This window comes from Leptosomus discolor, chromosome 6, assembly GCF_034619465.1.
Source record: "Leptosomus discolor isolate bLepDis1 chromosome 6, bLepDis1.hap2, whole genome shotgun sequence".
Lineage (NCBI taxonomy): Eukaryota > Metazoa > Chordata > Aves > Leptosomiformes > Leptosomidae > Leptosomus > Leptosomus discolor.
In genome coordinates this window covers 58618028-58635928 of record NC_141396.1, presented here as the reverse complement: position 1 = coordinate 58635928, position 17901 = coordinate 58618028, and the positions used below count along the sequence as shown (strand labels likewise).

General features: G+C 42.0%; 1 protein-coding gene across 1 annotated transcript in view; it reads left to right on the top strand.

Annotated features, from left to right (window-relative positions):
- DPP6 (dipeptidyl peptidase like 6) overlaps positions 1 to 17901 on the top strand; it is a 408745-nt gene that overhangs the window by 235967 nt on the left and 154877 nt on the right. Inside the window, exon 3 of the mRNA XM_086467441.1 lies at positions 7117 to 7215. Coding sequence (XP_086323567.1) covers positions 7117 to 7215 — 99 coding nt within the window. The remainder of the gene's footprint in view (positions 1 to 7116; positions 7216 to 17901) is intronic.

Below are 17901 nucleotides of genomic sequence, written 5' to 3'. Positions count from 1 at the left end.
GCAGATCTGGGACATCTTCCCTGACACAATTCTTAGCCCACAGTCCTGCTGTATGGTAGACTGGAGACAGTGATAAATCAAGAAATACAGGACTGCATTGAGTTAATTTGAAAATGAGTGAAACAATCACTATGTTATCCTTTTGGTTATTTATCGTCATGCCATATTCAGTTTATTTCATGCTTTCCTGAAGTTTTCAATGTAAATGTAAGTAGCACATGTTCATGCCAGAGTAATTAAGTAATTAAATTAAAGTTAAATTTAATTAGGGATCATTTTAAAATTTCTTTTGCTAGGGTTCAGATTTGACACCTTTGGACAGTGCAGTTCATCTCTGAGATGTTTTGGGGCATGATCTGTGGACTGTGCTCACATCAGGCACCACTTATTTGCGGTGAAAAATATCATCCCTTACCCATGCAAAATATACTATTTTACAGAAGTGCAGTCCCAGACTTTTAAAAAATGCACACTGAAGCCTAGATTCCTAAACTCATACCTGTGGGCTTCAAGAAGCTGTCAGTAGCTTGCACTGCATAGATGAGACCATGGGTGCCACTTCGTGAGCAGGATTCCATATAGACGGATACTGGGGAGAAGTATAAACATAAGTGTAGAGTCCTAAATACACTCAAAGTCACAAGTCTTTCCTTTTACAAGACCATCTGTAATAATGATTTGTTTATATGGTTGCTCAGAAAGGTATCTGGTGAGGATTTAGCAGTTCTGGTTTCAACTCTGGGCTCCACTATAGACTTCATCTAGGACTTCTGAACTGTACTCCCACCTCTCCACAGAGCAAATCACACATAAAGGCCACTAATGACTATTATGACTGTAGATACTGCAGTGCTGTTGTCCAGGTAGGTGCCTAGACAGAAAAGGTGTACGGAGCATTAAGACCCTGTAGTTAATGTTCTCTAATTTAGGAAGACACAAGTAAATATGGGTTATTATGATGACCTTCTATTTGACATAGCATGAAGTGGGAATGTCAAATACCTACATTCAATTATAAATAAAATTCACAAGTGTGTTTGTGTATTTAGATTTGTATATGCATAGACAAAGACATTCTTTCTTTGGGATATGTATGCACATTTATGTGTACACATAAATCACATAGGCATATTAGTATGCACTTAGCAACAACTCCAGATAGCACTGTTGAGAGAGTCTCTGTGCTTAAAACTTAGGAATATGCAAAGTCATTTTCTATGCTAAAATTTCCATTCATGTTTTTTGAGACTTCTAATGACCTGATTTGCTGATGAACCAGCTTTGGGTTTTTTTTTCCCCTGCTGGTGTTTCAGAACTGTGTCCTACATGCAAATACAAAACCTCTGAGCTCAGTATTGCTTCTGTTTTTATTATGGATCCAGGGTGCTTCATGGTGAGACCCTGCCAAGGGTAAAATCAGACAGCTTAGGTTGCTGCTGTGGCTTGGCAGCAGCCAAGTTTAGTCTTCTCTTGGACCACTGGCCCTGAAGCTTGTTTCGAGGACATGCTATGGCACAGGGTAACAGGAGACTCATTTCACAGCCGTTTCCCACCAGCCAGTGTTAAGTGAGACATTGAGTACTACATTGCTAAGTCTACTGGGGATAGCACTTCCCAATAAGGTAGGAGTGGGGAAGACAGAGGAACAAGTCCAAAAGGAGAAGCAGAGTCTGCGTTTTTCTGCCATAAAATAGTTCACTGGAAGAAGAAATGTTTATCCTTTGGTAGCCAAACTGAAAGATGAGTGATGGATATTTGAAGAGGTGAGGAAGAGGCAGGAGGACAGCGAAGGAAGGAGGTGAAGCAGTTTTGTGGATATTCATGAGGAGCTGCTGCCAAATGTGAGGGTGGCATCAGAAAAAAAAAAAAAAAAACAAAAAACTCCTCTTTGCTGGAAATGTCTCAAGTGGGTGATGCAGTCTGGCATGGGCAGAGCACAATACTTGAGAAAACTTCAGATATTTTGAAGTCTTCCTTCTGACGATAATGTTGGAGTCCAGCCTGACACTGTCATACTAGTACGAATAACCTTTTGCATTTTACCTCTGAATTCCTTACTCGTTCCTGTCTGCCTTGGCCCTTTCCCTAGCTGGGAAACCATTCTTCTCTAAGTATGTTGCTGTTGGCTTGAAGGCCTGTTTTGCAGTGCAATATCAAGGCACGTAATGCAAAGATGCTCTAAACCCACTGCTGAGCATCATCAAATGCTTAAAGAGAGTAATTTGGGACATATGTGGGATAGAGTGCAGCATGCAGTCTTGTGCTCCATGTTCAGACAAAGAAAAGTATTAACTGGACCCATAGCGTGCATCGTGATGGTATTTCCCAGTACTGTGAAAGCTGGGCTGGTCTCATGCAAAACCAAGAGTGAGTGATAGCATCAGGAATGGGGAAGATTTGCTTAACAGAACAGATAGTGATTAAGGTATTTAATAATTGAGGAAAAAGGGGATTTATGTATCTCTTCAAAATTCTTTTGCAAATCAGCTCACACCTTTAAAGAAGGTTTTAACTCTGGATTCAGCTGCAGAAAGGCTGAAATCCCTACAAGTCTCAGTTTCTCAGAGGTGGGTCACTCTGAAATTAGCTCAAAACCTGGGAACAGTGCTCTTTGCATTCAGCAGACTGTAATTACAGTAGCAGTGCTTTATTGCTAGCTAACACTTAGGTCTCAGTTTATAAAATCCTAATAAAATTTAAACATGTTCTATGATCCCTTGGTATACTAGAACAACATTCTCAAAAGAGACAGTAACTGTTGAAAGTTTGTATTTAATTACATGATAGTACACTGCATGCACACAATTGCCTATGTAGAGGGACTCTGATTTGATGTGTGTGTGAGTCCTGCCATTCCACCCACCTTTGAAAAATGTGAAGCTATTTATACAAATGATAAAAGTGTGGGACTAAGCCTTTCTTAATTGGTGGTTGCTCACTTGTTGCAGCATATGGCACCTGTATGGGTCCTGTCCTAGCAGCTGTTTGTGTATTTATGTAAAGACATGCAAAAGTTTATAGATATGCATGTGTGCATGTGCGCACACACATACGAAAGCTGAAGAGAGGACCCAGTCCTACAGAAATTTTGATTAAAAAAAGTCTTCCCCAAATTCCAGTAGACATTTTGCTTAGTAAGACGCTGCTTTTTAGTCCCCTCTGGAAATGGAAGCAAACAATGACTTTTTTCACATCTGTTCCTGATATTCAAGGCTTTCTGGAGATATACATCAAGTTTGCTCCTTTCAAATCTGACCTTTAGCTGAAAAAAAGAAAATGCACCCCACTCCCTATTAAAATTTTTACAAAATGCGTAGGAAACATTTTTCAGAGATGGTACCAATGTAGTCATTGCATAGCATTAATTCACAGCATGCTTTCAGACGGTGAAATGCATTGCCTAGAAGGCTTTGTATGACTTTTGCTAGTCAGGAAGAGGAAGGAAATATCCTGTGACCAGCTGTGCAGAAGTATAATTTGTTTGTTCACAATTGTAATATATAAATGTGTATTATATGCCAGGGAGAAAGTCTGCCTGTTTGCCTTGCCTGGCCACTGCCTTTTGAGTACAGAGAGGTCACCTGGGGGAAAAAAGGGATAGGGCTGCCTGGGGATTGAGCAGGTATAGTGAGGTGGGAAGGGAGCTCCTGGCACGCTGACCACTGGGAGGTTGACATTCACAAACACACACTCACTCGCGTGTTTGCAATGCACAATGGCCCAGGAGGTGTGTGAGAGAAGGGTCTGCCACTAACCCATAGCTGAGTCGCAGGGATGATGGAAAGAAAGCTGGGTACTCAAAGGTGACAGAAGCCTTCTGACCCATCAAGCAACCTCTGAGCATTGCTGGAGTTGAGAGGAATCTTGAAAGAAAGGATTGGTACTGCAGAGGGAAAACAGGCAGGGAGGTCGGGTCATAGCCCTTTTCTGTTTGAGTTTTCTGGGTTTCTGGAGGATCTTTCTTCTATTTGTGTTCTAGAAAGCAAGGTTTTATAGTTCAGCCCATGTTCTTTTGGGTGTGCTGAGTTCAAGGATGAGGTGCAGACAGATGAACCCAAAAGGTCTGACCAACGCAGGGTTCCCGTCATGCCTTTAATGTTGAATCAAAAAGAAAATGAGTGTGGTTTTCACTTGGTTCTCTCAGCATCTAACTTATCTGTTTGGGTGATGGGTTTCTGACTTGGCACTCAAATCGCACGGCCTTGTGCCACCTGCACTGCTGCCATGCTGCTGTGCTGTCAGGCCCTGGTTGGCAGCTGCCACCTGGGTCTGCTGGGGGTGGGGGACATAAGTGCAAAAAAGGTGGTGGCACATGCTTGATCCTCTCCTTCCACAAACCCAAGGAGGCCTCAAGGTCTCTGAATTTGAGTCTCTGCTTAGACACCTTAAGGCCACTCAGAGACTGCTGCTCAGGACACGGTGGGCTACCTGAGATCCTGCAGTTGTATTTCATACTCCATAAATGTCTCCGTTGGGGCCAGAGGAATGAAGTAGACATTCTTTATGAGCTCTCTGACTTACCTCTGTGTTAGTGAGAGGTCAGTAAATTAGAATTTTTTACTAAAAAATAATTTATTGATTGATTATTTAGTTATTTGTTTTCTCCCCAGCTCTACGGCTGAGGTTAATGTCCATGGTTCATTATAGGACCTATTGCAGCTGTTACAGCCCACTGCAGGAGACACTAAGGGAATCTCAACCACGTGCCTTATAGAAGCTCCTGGGTGTGCATGCTTCAGTTGCTACTTCTCCCTCTTCCTGCTGCCCCTTACAAGGAGTTTGAAGTACTGAGAAGGTATAGAGGTGGTGCGGCTCTCAGACTTGCTGTCTCTGTCCTGCACAGAAAGAGGGAATGAGAAAGGCTTCCCACCCTGCCCCTGCCCAGATCTCTGGCACAGAGGTTTGCTTGTGCCTGACCTTGTGTCTTCATGGTGGGGAAGAGGGTGTCTGTGTTCCTGAAACACCTGAAACATCGGTAAGCCCAGGGCTGTATGTGGGCTCCGACCTCCTGCTTTGCACCTCCTAATCTCCCTGGATATCCATTACTGGGGCCTTGCACCGTGGTGGGAACTAACTGGAACAGTATCCTGTGGTTCCTCTGTCCTAGATTTTCCATTTTAATAAATAAAATCATGCAGAAGAACTTGGCATAATGCTGTCACACAGAGGGGTTTGGCTGAGGACTTGTATTAATGTATCTTGGAAGCCACACTGAGCAGTGTGATTGGAACCTCAGTCCTACTTGGAAAAAATATGAAAATTGAAGAATATAATTTACTTTGGTGAAAATGATAGTTTGTATTGAAACACCTTTTAATGGAACAAAACATTTTTCATAGGTAGTTTTTAGTGGTCTCAGCTCAGGGACTTCAATTTAGTCTAGTAAAGAAAACTTTTTTCCTCTGATAATTGGCTGCAGAGAGTCTGGTTCCACTGTTTCTTATCCCCTGTGTGTTCAGTGTAAGGAGTTTAGTACTAAACAATGTTAAAGATAGCTGAGGCTGCATGACATCAATAGACCTCAGGCACGAGGATGGTGTAGTGAAGAGAGATGCTGAAGTACACATCCCTACTGTGGAAATACTCAGAATGTGGCCTCATATGTTCCATTAAAGAGCAAATGTGTTTAAAGGTGACTGAAAGGTTTCTATGAAAATATTTTTTCATCAAAAAATTGAATATTGAAAACAAATTATTCATAGAAAGTGACTGCTTGTCATAACAAACAAAAATTACTGTTGGAGGGGGAAAAAAAAAGAAAAGGAATACATTAATCAAAATTGTTGGGTTTAGTTTTTCTCTAAAAATTTCAACTTTGAGTAAATTAAAATCCGATTCCATATCAACTAAGTACTCACTATAGAGTTCTGTGATGTAGGGTATATACTTTTCATCTGTAAGGTCCAATAATCCATTGACTCAACAAAAACACTTCAGTTACAGGCCCAGGAGCCTCTGTGTTGGGTTTATGAGAATTGTTACATAGCAGAGAGATGGTGATAGAAATGAGAAGGTATAATTTTGACTCAGAAGATGCTACCTGTGGCAAACTTCGAGTGGTTAAACTTGTGCCTTGGTTTTATTCGGCTGGACTCATGACTGTTTAGTCTTGGCAACATCCTCAATGAGATAGATTTCCTTGTAACAATAAAATATACACAGAAAGAAATCAGTTCTGCGTTTTCTTCAGATTGTGCTTTGTGTCAGAAATCTGTTGGCAATCTCTGACTGAATCACGAGAAATGTGGAGAGGGCTGTATGAAGAACAGTGGAGGAAGATGTACAGCAAATACTTCTTTGTGGAGAAGGTGGCGTGCTACAGAGTAGAGTTAGGAAGAAAGAACTAAGTGAAGGGCACTGTTTATTACAAGTTGATCTTGCAGCATCTTAAACCATCAGTCTGGTTCTTCAATGCAAAAGCTGTCCAGATTTCCATATTTGCAAATGAAACTGTGTATCCTGTCACTAAAAATGACAATTAGTATGGGCCAGCTATGCAACACCTAAGGATTTAGGGTTACACCTCATAGACGTTTCAAAAATATTTCTGCAGGCAAGTGTCTGACTCCCATGAAAATCTTTTGTGAATTCCTGAAATAATCTTTCTGATTTAGCCCTCATAAGGCTAAATACCTTTCCAACTGTGGTTCTGCATGACATTTTTTAAGGAAATAAAAATATAAGCTATAAAAACGTGGTCACTTCTAATTATTTTTTTAAAAAATTTAACTAATCGTTTCAGAATAGTCTTAACATTAAGTAGCTTTAATATTCTTTGGAAAAGTCAGCATTATATAGCACTATAATATCTATAGGTATGTTTTCATGACTTTTAAAATCTTTTTCATTCAGGTTATGTCTGAAAGTGTGTGTTTTGACCATATCTTGTCTATTTGTAGTTGCTGAGTCCAGGCATAAATAACCAGGAGGTTTCTGTTGTGAACCACTAGATGGTCTTTTTATAACACTGACAATGGGAAGGGGTTTATGTGTGACAGAAAGCTTAATATGAACCATTTCCAAATGAGATATGACATGGCACTGTTCATGGCTGCTGTACTTTCAGATACATTTCAAAGTTGAAGTAATGGCAGTTTGTTTTCAAATATTTTACAGTGGAAGATAACAGCTTGTCTCAGAAGAAGAAGATAACAGTGGAAGACCTCTTCAGTGATGATTTCAAAATTCATGACCCAGAGGCTAAATGGATAACTGGTGAGTGAGGCGAGTGAGGCGTGAACATGTTGCTGTCTTTTTCTTTGCTTCCTTGCTCTCTGGGCACCTCTTTTTTATTTCCTTCTTTATTCCTCCTGTTCTTTATATTGCTCCTGAAATTACAAAATCAAGGAGTGGTTGGAGTTGGAAAGGACCTCATGAGATTGTCTTGATCAACTCCCTGCTCAAGCAAGGGCAGCTAGAGCTGGTTGCCCAGAACCATGCCCCAAAAATTTAATCCTCAAATTCCTATTCCAGCTTTCCTCCTGATAAATATGCAAACACCACTGCTCTGTTATTATATTTTTTTATTTAGAGGTCTCCAATGGGCTCATAGCTAAGCATTTTAAAATACAGCCTTTGTCCCAAAGAGCTTCCAGCATTCAGCAGGTGATGTAGTGCCTGGTTGGAAGAAGTGGTTGGAGGACTATCAGTCATTATTTTACCATAAACAAAACTTCAGGTTTATATTCCCTCATTGAATTTTTTTTTTTTTCTGGCAGAGAGGTGAAGCATTGCTAAGCAACAGGCAAACAGTGGTCCAGCAGCAGCTGGGCTGGTGCTTGCACACAAGCCCTGTCCTCTTTTTGTCCTCTGCCTTACATTTTCTACGCAGGGGAAAACCGAATAATACTTGAATTAATGCATTGTCGTGGTTTAACCCCAGCTGGCAACTCAGCCCCACACAGCCACTCACTCCCCCGCCTGGTGGGACGGGGGACAGAATCAGAAGGGTAAAAGTGAGAAAACTTGTGGGCTGAGATAAAGAGAGTTTAATAGGTAAAGCCAAAGCTGTGTGTGCAAGCAAAGCAAAACAAGGAATTCATTCCCTGCTTCCCCTCAGCAGGCAGGTGTGCAGCCACCCCAGGAGAGCAGGGCTCCATCACATCTAACGGTGACTTAGGAACACCGTCCCCCTTCCTCCTCCTTCCCCAGCTTTGTATGCTGAGCATGACGTCATACGGTCGGGGTGTCCCTTTGGGCAGCTGTCCCGGCTGTGTCCCCTCCCAACTCCTTGTGGGCCCCCAGCCCACCCGCTGGTGGGTGGTGTGAGGAGCAGAGAAGGCCTTGGCTCGGTGTAAGCGCTGCTCAGCAGTAATGAACACATCCCTGTGTTATCAGCGCAGCTTCCAGCACAAACCCAAACCACAGCCCCACATCAGCGACTGTGAAGAAAATTAACTCGCCGCGGCCAAATAGATGTACTATTTGCTGGAGTAGAGCTGTTTTGGGGGGTGTAGATTCCAGCTCTTGCTGGAAATTGCTGCAGTCTGAACAAGCTTTGGCGAAAATTAAATGATGTGTGGTATGCCATTCATGTAGGTTCCAGTCCAGCTCCTGTTATCACTGAAGTTATTAGTTTTTCTTTTGAATTTAATGGGGAACTGGATCAAATCCTTCCTCATGTTTGGCTTTCCCTGTCTATTATGCCCATCGGGAGCATTTTTAATACCTGTAATGAAAAGAGAGAGTGTTGAAGGGTAGTGCTGAATTGATGCATTCCCCAGCCACCCTCAGCACAGCTGTCTCTGACTTCTCCCACCAATTCAACTACAAGGGAAAGCAATCACAGATGATACACACCTTCACAAACACACCTGCCCATGGGCAGAAGCTCTTTTTCAGGCTGCATACTCTGGGAGGATGGTGCTCCCCATAACTACTCTCTGAGAATAATGGTAATGGGAATATTTAGCTCCATCGTAGTTCGGAATTATTTGTCTAGCATCCTTTTTTTAGCCCTAATGGCCCTAGTAAAGGAAGAGTGTTTTATTGAGACCTTTACTGCTATTTTCTTTATTTACTAGAGTATGAGGGAATGATAAAGAAATAAACTTTTGCAGGAACAGAGAATGAAGTATTTCCATGGAGCTATGTATAATATCAACCCTCTGATCAGTATAGCTTTTCACAGATGTAAGGCATATTTTCCACAAAACGGCAGTCTTCTGTGAAAAAACACTTATTTCTCATGCTTTTCTAATTATGACCACATGCTGATGCCTTATACGCTTTTTATTAAGACTCCAATCTTGACATATTTTAAACCCCACCTCCCTACTCTCTGTACTCTCAGTGACACTGACTAAGCACAACTTGCCATCCGATTTGCCTGATCTGAAGTTGCTAAGGTATTGTTTTTGTAAAGGACAAAGCACAAAATAGTATTGTAGTAGATATGGACAGATAAGTAGTGTGCATAGATATTTGAGAAGGACTTGTTCTGTTGCTGTGCTACTAATAGTACTGATACTGGTTTTAATATATCTAGAGAAATTTTATTAAGCTAATAGATATTCTGTAGATTTACCCAAGGGTGACTTCACATTTAAGGGCAAGCTGCTAATCTGCAATGTCATTCGTCCAAGGATCCAAAGCCATTTTACAACATTAATTGTTTTCCTGCATTATAGCTGCTTTTCACAGTTTTCTCTAGCTGGCCTAAGTGGTGAAATCTTGATTAAAGTCCCTGATAAGCAAGATTAAAGACCAGTAGCCCGATTCCTGAGCACACATTGTTATTGGTCTCTTATTTTCAGTTTTTAGAGTTCAAATGAAAGACTGAACATGTCAAAGCTTAACTAACAAAACTTAGCGTAACAAGAGTGCTGGAACGCCTTAGCAGAAAAATTGCATATTTAAAAATTGCATGTTTAACGTGGTGTGTCAACTCAAAAAATGTTTCGTGGGGAATCTGCACAATTGTTAAAATACAGGTAGCTGTTCTGTATCCTTCCTTCCCTTCTTCTTCTGTTAATTATATAGCAAAATACTAGCTCTTCAAAGCTCTGTTTCCTTCCTTTTTCTCTTCATTATTGCAGAAGATGGGAGTTTGGTTGCCTCGCCAAAGATGAAGCATGCTGCATCTTTGTTTTGGAGTATTTGAATCGTTTGAGGGATTTGCTCCCAAAATAGCTCAGTCAGTAAAATGTCTGTGTTGTTCACAGTAAGCGAGGGGCTGATTAAAGTCATTTGAAGGAGCAAGGTCTTTCCATTGACTTGAGTGAGTCTTAGCAGGTGTTCAAATTAAAAAAAAAAAAAAAAGAAAGTATTTCTAGTCAGGGTGGCACTTAAAAATATGCTGAAAGGTCACTGCAATTGATGAGGTGAGCTGATGTTTAAGTATTTACTTGATTCTCAGTGGACAAGTGGAAAAATTAATGTATTTCTGATCAATAGCTTTGTCTTTTCATTGACTTTAAAGGAGCTAGGGAGAAAAACAAACAAACAAAAAAAAAAAAGAAGAGAGAGAACCAGTCTCAAAGCTGACATCGCTACACTTTCAGTGCAAAGATGACAGGCTTTCTCTAAGCTTTCAGTCAGAGCTTGTGGCTAGTTTGTGGATATGTTTGCATCTTTTTTGTTGGAACTGCCATTAAATTTACTTGCACGAAGTGAAAGATGTGCCAAAGATGGAACTTTGAACCTTTTACAATTTCTGTGATGCCACTTTAACTTCAAATACCGGTTTGCATTTCTATCCAGTGGTTTAGGAAAAAGAAAGAACATTTTGCTTAATTAGCTGCTGTCTTCTACTGCCCTGATCACTGTTGTCATTGACACAGTTAAATGTGCTCCAGAGGGGAGCAGTGCATTCATAGACCAGAACTGACTGCTCCAGAGTTTTATTTCTAGTTCCACTTCCAGGGACTACTATCGCTTAGATTTGCCTTGTAGTGTAAGTAAACACTGGATTTGTTGTGAAGGTTTCACTTTTCAGGACAACGTAGTATATAGTAGTATAGTATAGTATATATGGTGTGCTACAGTAGGTATAAAGCAGTGTAGTACAGGAAGTTTGAGACTGTGCTGGTGATCAAATGGCATCCCTCTGCCCTGCAACGCCAGTGCAAAGAATCCAAACTGCATCTCTGTTCCAGCCCCATCCATCCCTCCTGCACTCTTCTGCTCATCACTCAGTGCATGGCAACCTGCGCTGTTCTATTAGCAGCCTCTGTTGTGAACTTCCCTTTACTCTACAAATATAATTATGTTCTCCAAATGCTAAGCATGCATATGTGCTCCAATTAGCAGCTTATTTCATACTGTGTATCTTAATTGTTGTATTTGGATGTTTCCTCGTTTGCATATCCTCCTCCGCACACCGTCAGGATTGTCCTGTGCTGGCCTTTCGTTAGCCCTCTCATGGGTGACAGATGGCCCACTTGTTAGACTAGTCTCTAACTGCTTAGCAGGTCTGCTCTCAAGCTCCACGTTACTTTGTAATTAGGCTTCACAATTACTGGGCTCTTCCTGTAATTCCTCTCACACAGGATTTTATCTTAGGTTTCTGAAAAGCTTGTAATGTTCCTGTAATGGTGGACAAAAACCAGGATAAAGAGGCGTACTGGCCTTTTGTGCTGAAGAGCAGCCCCGTCATCTGGTTTGTCCTGAAAACAGTAATTCATAGTCATTACCTGGCCTGAGAAGCCCGTTAGGTTATGAGTGCTGCCTTTGTGGCCCTATGGAGCCGCAGTGATTCCAATAAGCTGTGAATCTGACCCCCATTTTGGGTTCCCTGCCCCTTCACAGCTCGGGAACACTCCTCCTTTTTAACAGGGAGACAGCATCGTGCCCGGTGTCAAAGTAAGCAGCAAAGACAATCGTATACACCACTGGTGGAGACTTAGGCCTATCTTCTGTCTGTACTTAATGGCAAATACATTTTGCTCACACCAAAAGTACTTGGCTGCTGTTGTAGTTAGAAAAACGTAATAGCAGCTTATAATATACTGCCCATAGTTATTGCGATTGATTGGATGCGATGTGCTGTCATTACTTACTTCTTGGAGGATGTTTTTCTAGCCTTGCTGTTGCCATCTTGCAAGACAGGGTGTATGTAGCAGTGATTGTTGCCAGGATTTTTGGCTGTATGTTAGTGATTGGAGGCTCCAACTAGGAGTGCGTCTTCTTTGTGCTAGACACTGCCCAGACACAGCGAGACAGTCCTTGCAGAGGGGTTGTCGCCAAATGAGAAGAATAAAGGTTGAAATGAAGGGCACAGTGTATTCAAGCAGTGAGGAGCACTGAGGCACAGACACCAAAGGATGCGTTTGGGGTCATAGGAGGTTGACTTTAAGAAAATCTGAAAATCAAGCCCTGCTCTCCGAGGTCCCTGCTCACCTGCTTCACCTGCAACACTGGCAAAATAGTATTTATTCTTAGCTGAAAAGGAATAGTGGGTAAATTAGCAAAAGACTCTGAATGACATTTTCAGAAATGGATCAGTTATGTGGAAACCTGCCACTCAGTGAGAGCTAGAACTGCCGTGTGCCTAACTCGCATCTGAGAATGGCAGCTGGGCTTTTCTCTCAAAAGTCCTTCTGAAAAATGCACTAATAACTAATATCTAAATATAATAGAGCAATTATTTTGTCTTTAGTACTGAAGCACATATGTTTTGTTGCATGTTTTACTAATAACATCACAGAATCTCTAGGCCCTTTTAAAGCCTAATATTGAATTTAATGACCTAGAACTAATAAGTTTTATTTACCATGCTGAAAAAGATCATCGTGTAGTAGCTGAGGTAATTTATTTCCATTTACCTTTAGTAATAATGCTCAGATCCACAATACTTGGAGAGCCCAAATGCCCCCAAGTCTATTCTGTGCAGTGTAAATCCATTGCACTGTATTGATAAAAGCATTGATGCATTTCAAATGATGCAGATACGTTGTGGAGTAAATGAATTATTTATAGTTTGCTTTGCATAGATATTAAGAACTTTGTAAATGCTAATATTTTTCATTGTGAAAAAGGTTTGCGTTAAGGTGCTTGCTTTGACAGCCCTTAAGGCTAAAATTGCCCTGCTAGAGAGCTACAGCCTGGTCAGCTGGAGTGCAAGGCAAGAGGAGCCTTTCCCTTGGCAAGGTTGGGCTGTTGGCATGAAAGAAAAACACACCTTTCTGTTTGTCATCAAAGGAATGAAGCTGTCTTCCTCGGGCAGTGCAGTTTGCAGTCTTGTGCGTGTTTGGGGTCTGTGTTAGGAAGCATTACTCTGTCCTCTTTGTTGCCTACCTTGCTAAACAGAGATACTGGTTAACTAATTTCAGTGTGTTTTAAATATGCATTAAAAAGGCTTAAGTGAATGGATATACTGGTCTTAATGGTTCAAAGAAAACTTGTCCCACTCCCAATTCTGGTGTGCTAAACCTCATACCCTACTTTATGGCAGCTTGTTTCTGCAATATTTTTGTGAGCGCTCTGGCTTTTCAAATATTGTTGAAATATTTTCGAAGACACATATGAAGTTACCTGGAGCACAGCACATTAGTTTGAGGTGTTTCACATTTCAGTGACTTCTGGCTCCAATTCCAAAGAGCCCCACAACCCTAAGGAGCTGTAAGGGTGACCATATGCTGAAGTGAAGACATGGCACTAAAGGAAAACGCGGTGTGGACCAGAGGAAAATACAGGGGAAGGACTGAAGGAGACTGTTCTGGCCTAGCACTTTATGGAAGTGTGTGGCAGTGCTGCTTGCACACCCCCACGTGGAAGTTTTGCTGGGGATGGCCTTCAGAAGCCCTCTGTTGTGATTCGTGAAGACATGGATGCTAGATAAATAAGCACACAGTGAACTTTTAGGTGGCGTTGGTGTCAGTGGAAATGTTCGTGTGCTTTAGAGATGATTGATTACTGTTCTTAATCTAAATGCCTTTATGAAGTGACATCCTATGTTGCCAAAGCAGAATAGATAAGGTCTCATTCTCTGTCACGACTGCCACAATGAGAGAGAGAGAGGAACCCGTTAAGCCATTTGAACCATACTTTTGATTTTAGACCCCATCCTGGATCATCATCTTCAGAGATTTCTGCATATCTGTGCTATGAGATCACTGCAGAGAAGTTGCCCCACTCCTACCTTTCAGCTGCTGGGCAACTGCCGAAGTTCAGTAGTGACAGTAACCTATTCACTAGAGACAGGAAAGCCAGGAATTAATGGCTTTTTAACATACTGTAATAGGCCGTGGAGGAGAGCATTTCTGCCATGTAGCTGGTTTGTTCATTACTGCTAGAGAGAATGAAATGAGAAATCAATTTGGCTCTTTTAAAAATTAATACAGTCTGCAGGAGCAAGCTGGGGAGGAGCTCTGTACCTTGGCTTTAGCAGCACCTCAGTGCCCAGCTTCTCTGCATTGCTGGGGTGCTGGTGGGGCGCACGTGTGCCGTTAGACTGAGAAAATCATCCCTTGGTGTGTACAGCAGCTTCTGAATTTAGAGGGAGAAATGTACTGCAGAAAGTCCTGTTTGTAAAAAATATTGCACCCTGGAAAAGCAGAAGTAATGCTGTAATGGTCAAATAGGGGGTTTTGTTTGTGGGGGTTTTGAGTGGTTTGATGTCTTGAGGAGGCCAAGGTGTTCATATGTGCCTAACCCTGTATTTAGGAGCCTCTATAGATAACCAAATTTCTCCAAAGCCTGCTGGACTCTAACCATTCCCCTGTGTGTCACTGACTGCTGTTGAGCCTCTGAGTCAAATGTCCTCTTGAGATACCGAAATACGACTTCAGTTACTGAACATCTAAATACCCACATGCAGTAAAAAATGGCCTTAGACATTCAATGCAGTAGCTTTCTATTTGTTATGTCTCTGCATCTTGACAGGTTGAGTGAAGAGTCTGGCCTGGGGATGGGGCCGGTGGCATGAAGGTCACCTGGGAGAAGTGAGATGCAAGGGAACGAGTGATGAGAAGGGCATTGGCAGTGTGATGCTGCATGGGGAGGACAGACTGCAGAGTCACTCAGGGGAGAAGCCCAGGCAAGCAGGGAGGGACTTCGGGTGTACAAGTAGGAGCAGGAGCTGGAGTTGTGCAAAGGGTGAAAATGAGCCTGGAAGTCAGTATTGTGATGTTGCCTGAGGAATGGCTTAATGGCTGGAAAATACATTTGTCTGCTAGGGTAATATCAAAGGGAACAAATAGTGAATCAAAGATGGCTGGAAGAGGCAGGAGACATCCTTGGACTTCGCTTCTTCTTGTGTGGGTCCTACTCCCCATAACTGCCTAATTCTGTTGCCACTGATTTTTTAACGAAGCAGGAAAAATAAGACTTCCTCTGACAGGCAACATGATGATCACACTCTCACATGTTGGACTAGCAAGCTGGTTTTCTATACTTTCTATAGCCATTAGCAAAACCAGATTCCTCATTTCCCTTTCAAGCCCAGCTCCACTAAAATTAGTGCTTTTCTCTCAAAGTAAGTCAGAAGTGAGGTGGTGCCTCCTGCTATGACTGTGTCTGCTAGCGAGGAGGGGCTTCGGGGAATAATTTGAAGCTCTAACAGGTGTGTGGAAACCAGGACCATTTGGGCTCTTTTGTGTGTTGTATTTGTTTGCGGATTTGAGGTAAATATCCATGGGAATTAGGTAGAAGCTGCCCTCTTTGCTCCTCCCCATCATCATGCTTTGTGTCACACCAAGGTGCACAGTGGTGTTTCTGTGCTCTGTATTGCTGATGGTGAATGCAAAGCTGCTAAATTCAGTGCTGGGTCCTTTTACCCTGCCAGCCAGGCAGATGTACTGCAACTGCACCCAGTTCACAGCAGGGGAGACTTTTGATTAACAAAAAAAAGAACAGCAGGAATAGAAACGGGAAGGAAACAGCACGCTGCCACAGGGAGTGGCTGCATCCGTGGGGGACTTTTGAAGATGCGGCTCACATCAGCAGTGTTTTAGCTGCTGGAAGAAAAGAAGTGCACATGGTAGTTCTGCCTACGTGCTCAACAGTTTGAATCCAGTTAAAAAAGGATTGGGTTTTTTTGTCTGGTTCAAAGTGATTTGAAATCAAACCCCGCTGCTCTCACAGCCAAAGGAAAGGCACTGGTTTTACAGGGGTTTAGCTGGGAGAGGGGTTAGGTGTTCTCTCATTGGGCATTAGTTAAAAATCCAGGTGAACACTGTAGAGGTACAGTGTGACACTGAGAGATGCGCTTCCCCAGTTGACACCTGCGAAGTGGGTAACAGTGAGCTCCCAGCTGTCCCCAGCCCCTGGGGGAGGGAGAACTTCTGTGACAAAAATTGTCTTCGATAAACCTTTAGAAGGATGGTCATAATTGCAGCCCAGCTGGCTGAATTTGTATTAAAATAAAGTAGTTGTTTTTTCCTTTGCCTCTTCAGAGGAGTATGACCCAGGAAAGAGGAGGCAGAGAAATAAGGAGAGCCGTACTCTTGGGTGATGGAGCAAGCTGTATGCAGCAGAGGGTGATGATCTTCTCCCTTGCCCAGGAGGGTGCTCTGGGAGGAAGTAAGAAATATATTTCATTTAGATCCAGCACTGTGAAGAAAATCTGCGCAGATAGGTGGGCAACTCGGTTTTGAACTGTTGGTAAGGAAGATCGAGAATGAGGGTTTGTGTGAGCTTGCTGAAGATTTTACTAACAGTCAGGCTGGTGTAAGGGTGGAAAAGTTTTGGGAAAAGAGCATCTAGGAGATGAGCACCTAGGAAGAAACAGAGGGAAGAAATGAGGTGCGTAATTGCAGGGTATGCTGGCCAAGACATACATTCAAGGAAGGACTGTAAAGGGATAATGGAGAACGGAGAGCTCTTCAGGGTGTTGGGGCCTCTTGTTAAGCAGCTGATCCCAATTATTGCATATTGATGGTACCTTCACTGGTGATTTCCAGAAAGGTTTATGTGTTTCAACACAGTCCATCTTTAGGTGCCCGCTGTTCTGTAGGAGGCAACCTGCTTACTTTTTCTTTTTCTTTTTTTTTAAACCAAGCCAATTTTCCACTTTTCACATGGCCCTGCCCACATTTGGTTCCTTCTCGAAATTTTTTACTTGGAGCAAAGCACATTTTCCTAAACCAGTAGCTTGCCTCCTTGCTCTTGGACACTTGATGAACATGGAGTGCTTATCAAAGATTAATTAGAGCAGTATGTATTCTTTTACTTCTTCCTTTTAGCGAACGTTAAATAAATACATGCTGAGATACCATAATTTCATAACTTGGAGATGGGAAATACTGTGTTTCTGGTGATTAAACTTTATATCAGATATTTGTAACTGAAAATTTAGCAGGCAAAGATTTACTTACTTAAGGAAGTCAGTCCCTGGTGAGTTTGAATCTCCTGACTATATTAAGCTGTTGAACATACAAGAAGCAATACTTTTTTTTTTTTTCTTACAAGATATAGTACCAGACTTATATAATTCATTAAAAGAAATTTAGAATAATTACCATTATCAAGGGAATATAATTGTACTTTAAAATGTAGATATACAAATCTCTCATCAGTGAAAATTCCATTAAGAACAGAAGAGACTGAAGGTTTGCCCAGCCCAAAATCCTGTTTCCATGGCAGTCAATATGTGTGTGCGCAAGGACAAGTGAGAGGGCAGCGCACGTCTCGCACTTTTTAGGGCAGGGAATTACCAGATCCTCTTACAGTTTTTCTGTTTAGTAACCCCAAATGTTTTTCTCTTCCAAGTCACTTGCCAAGTGTCCTCCAGAGCCTTTTGCATGCAGCATGTGCTTCATCAATTAGTTTCACTGGCCGAAGACTTGTTACATGAGGAACTGCTTCCTTTTGCTTACTTGGGAGCTTGCTCCTATTTGCTTTGCTTGATGGGCCTTAGATCATTACCTTGGACCTTGTCATTTCTTGAATGTTTTCCATCTCTAATGCATCATTTTAGAGAGGATAGGATGGGAACTACACACAAGGATTATGTGGAAATAT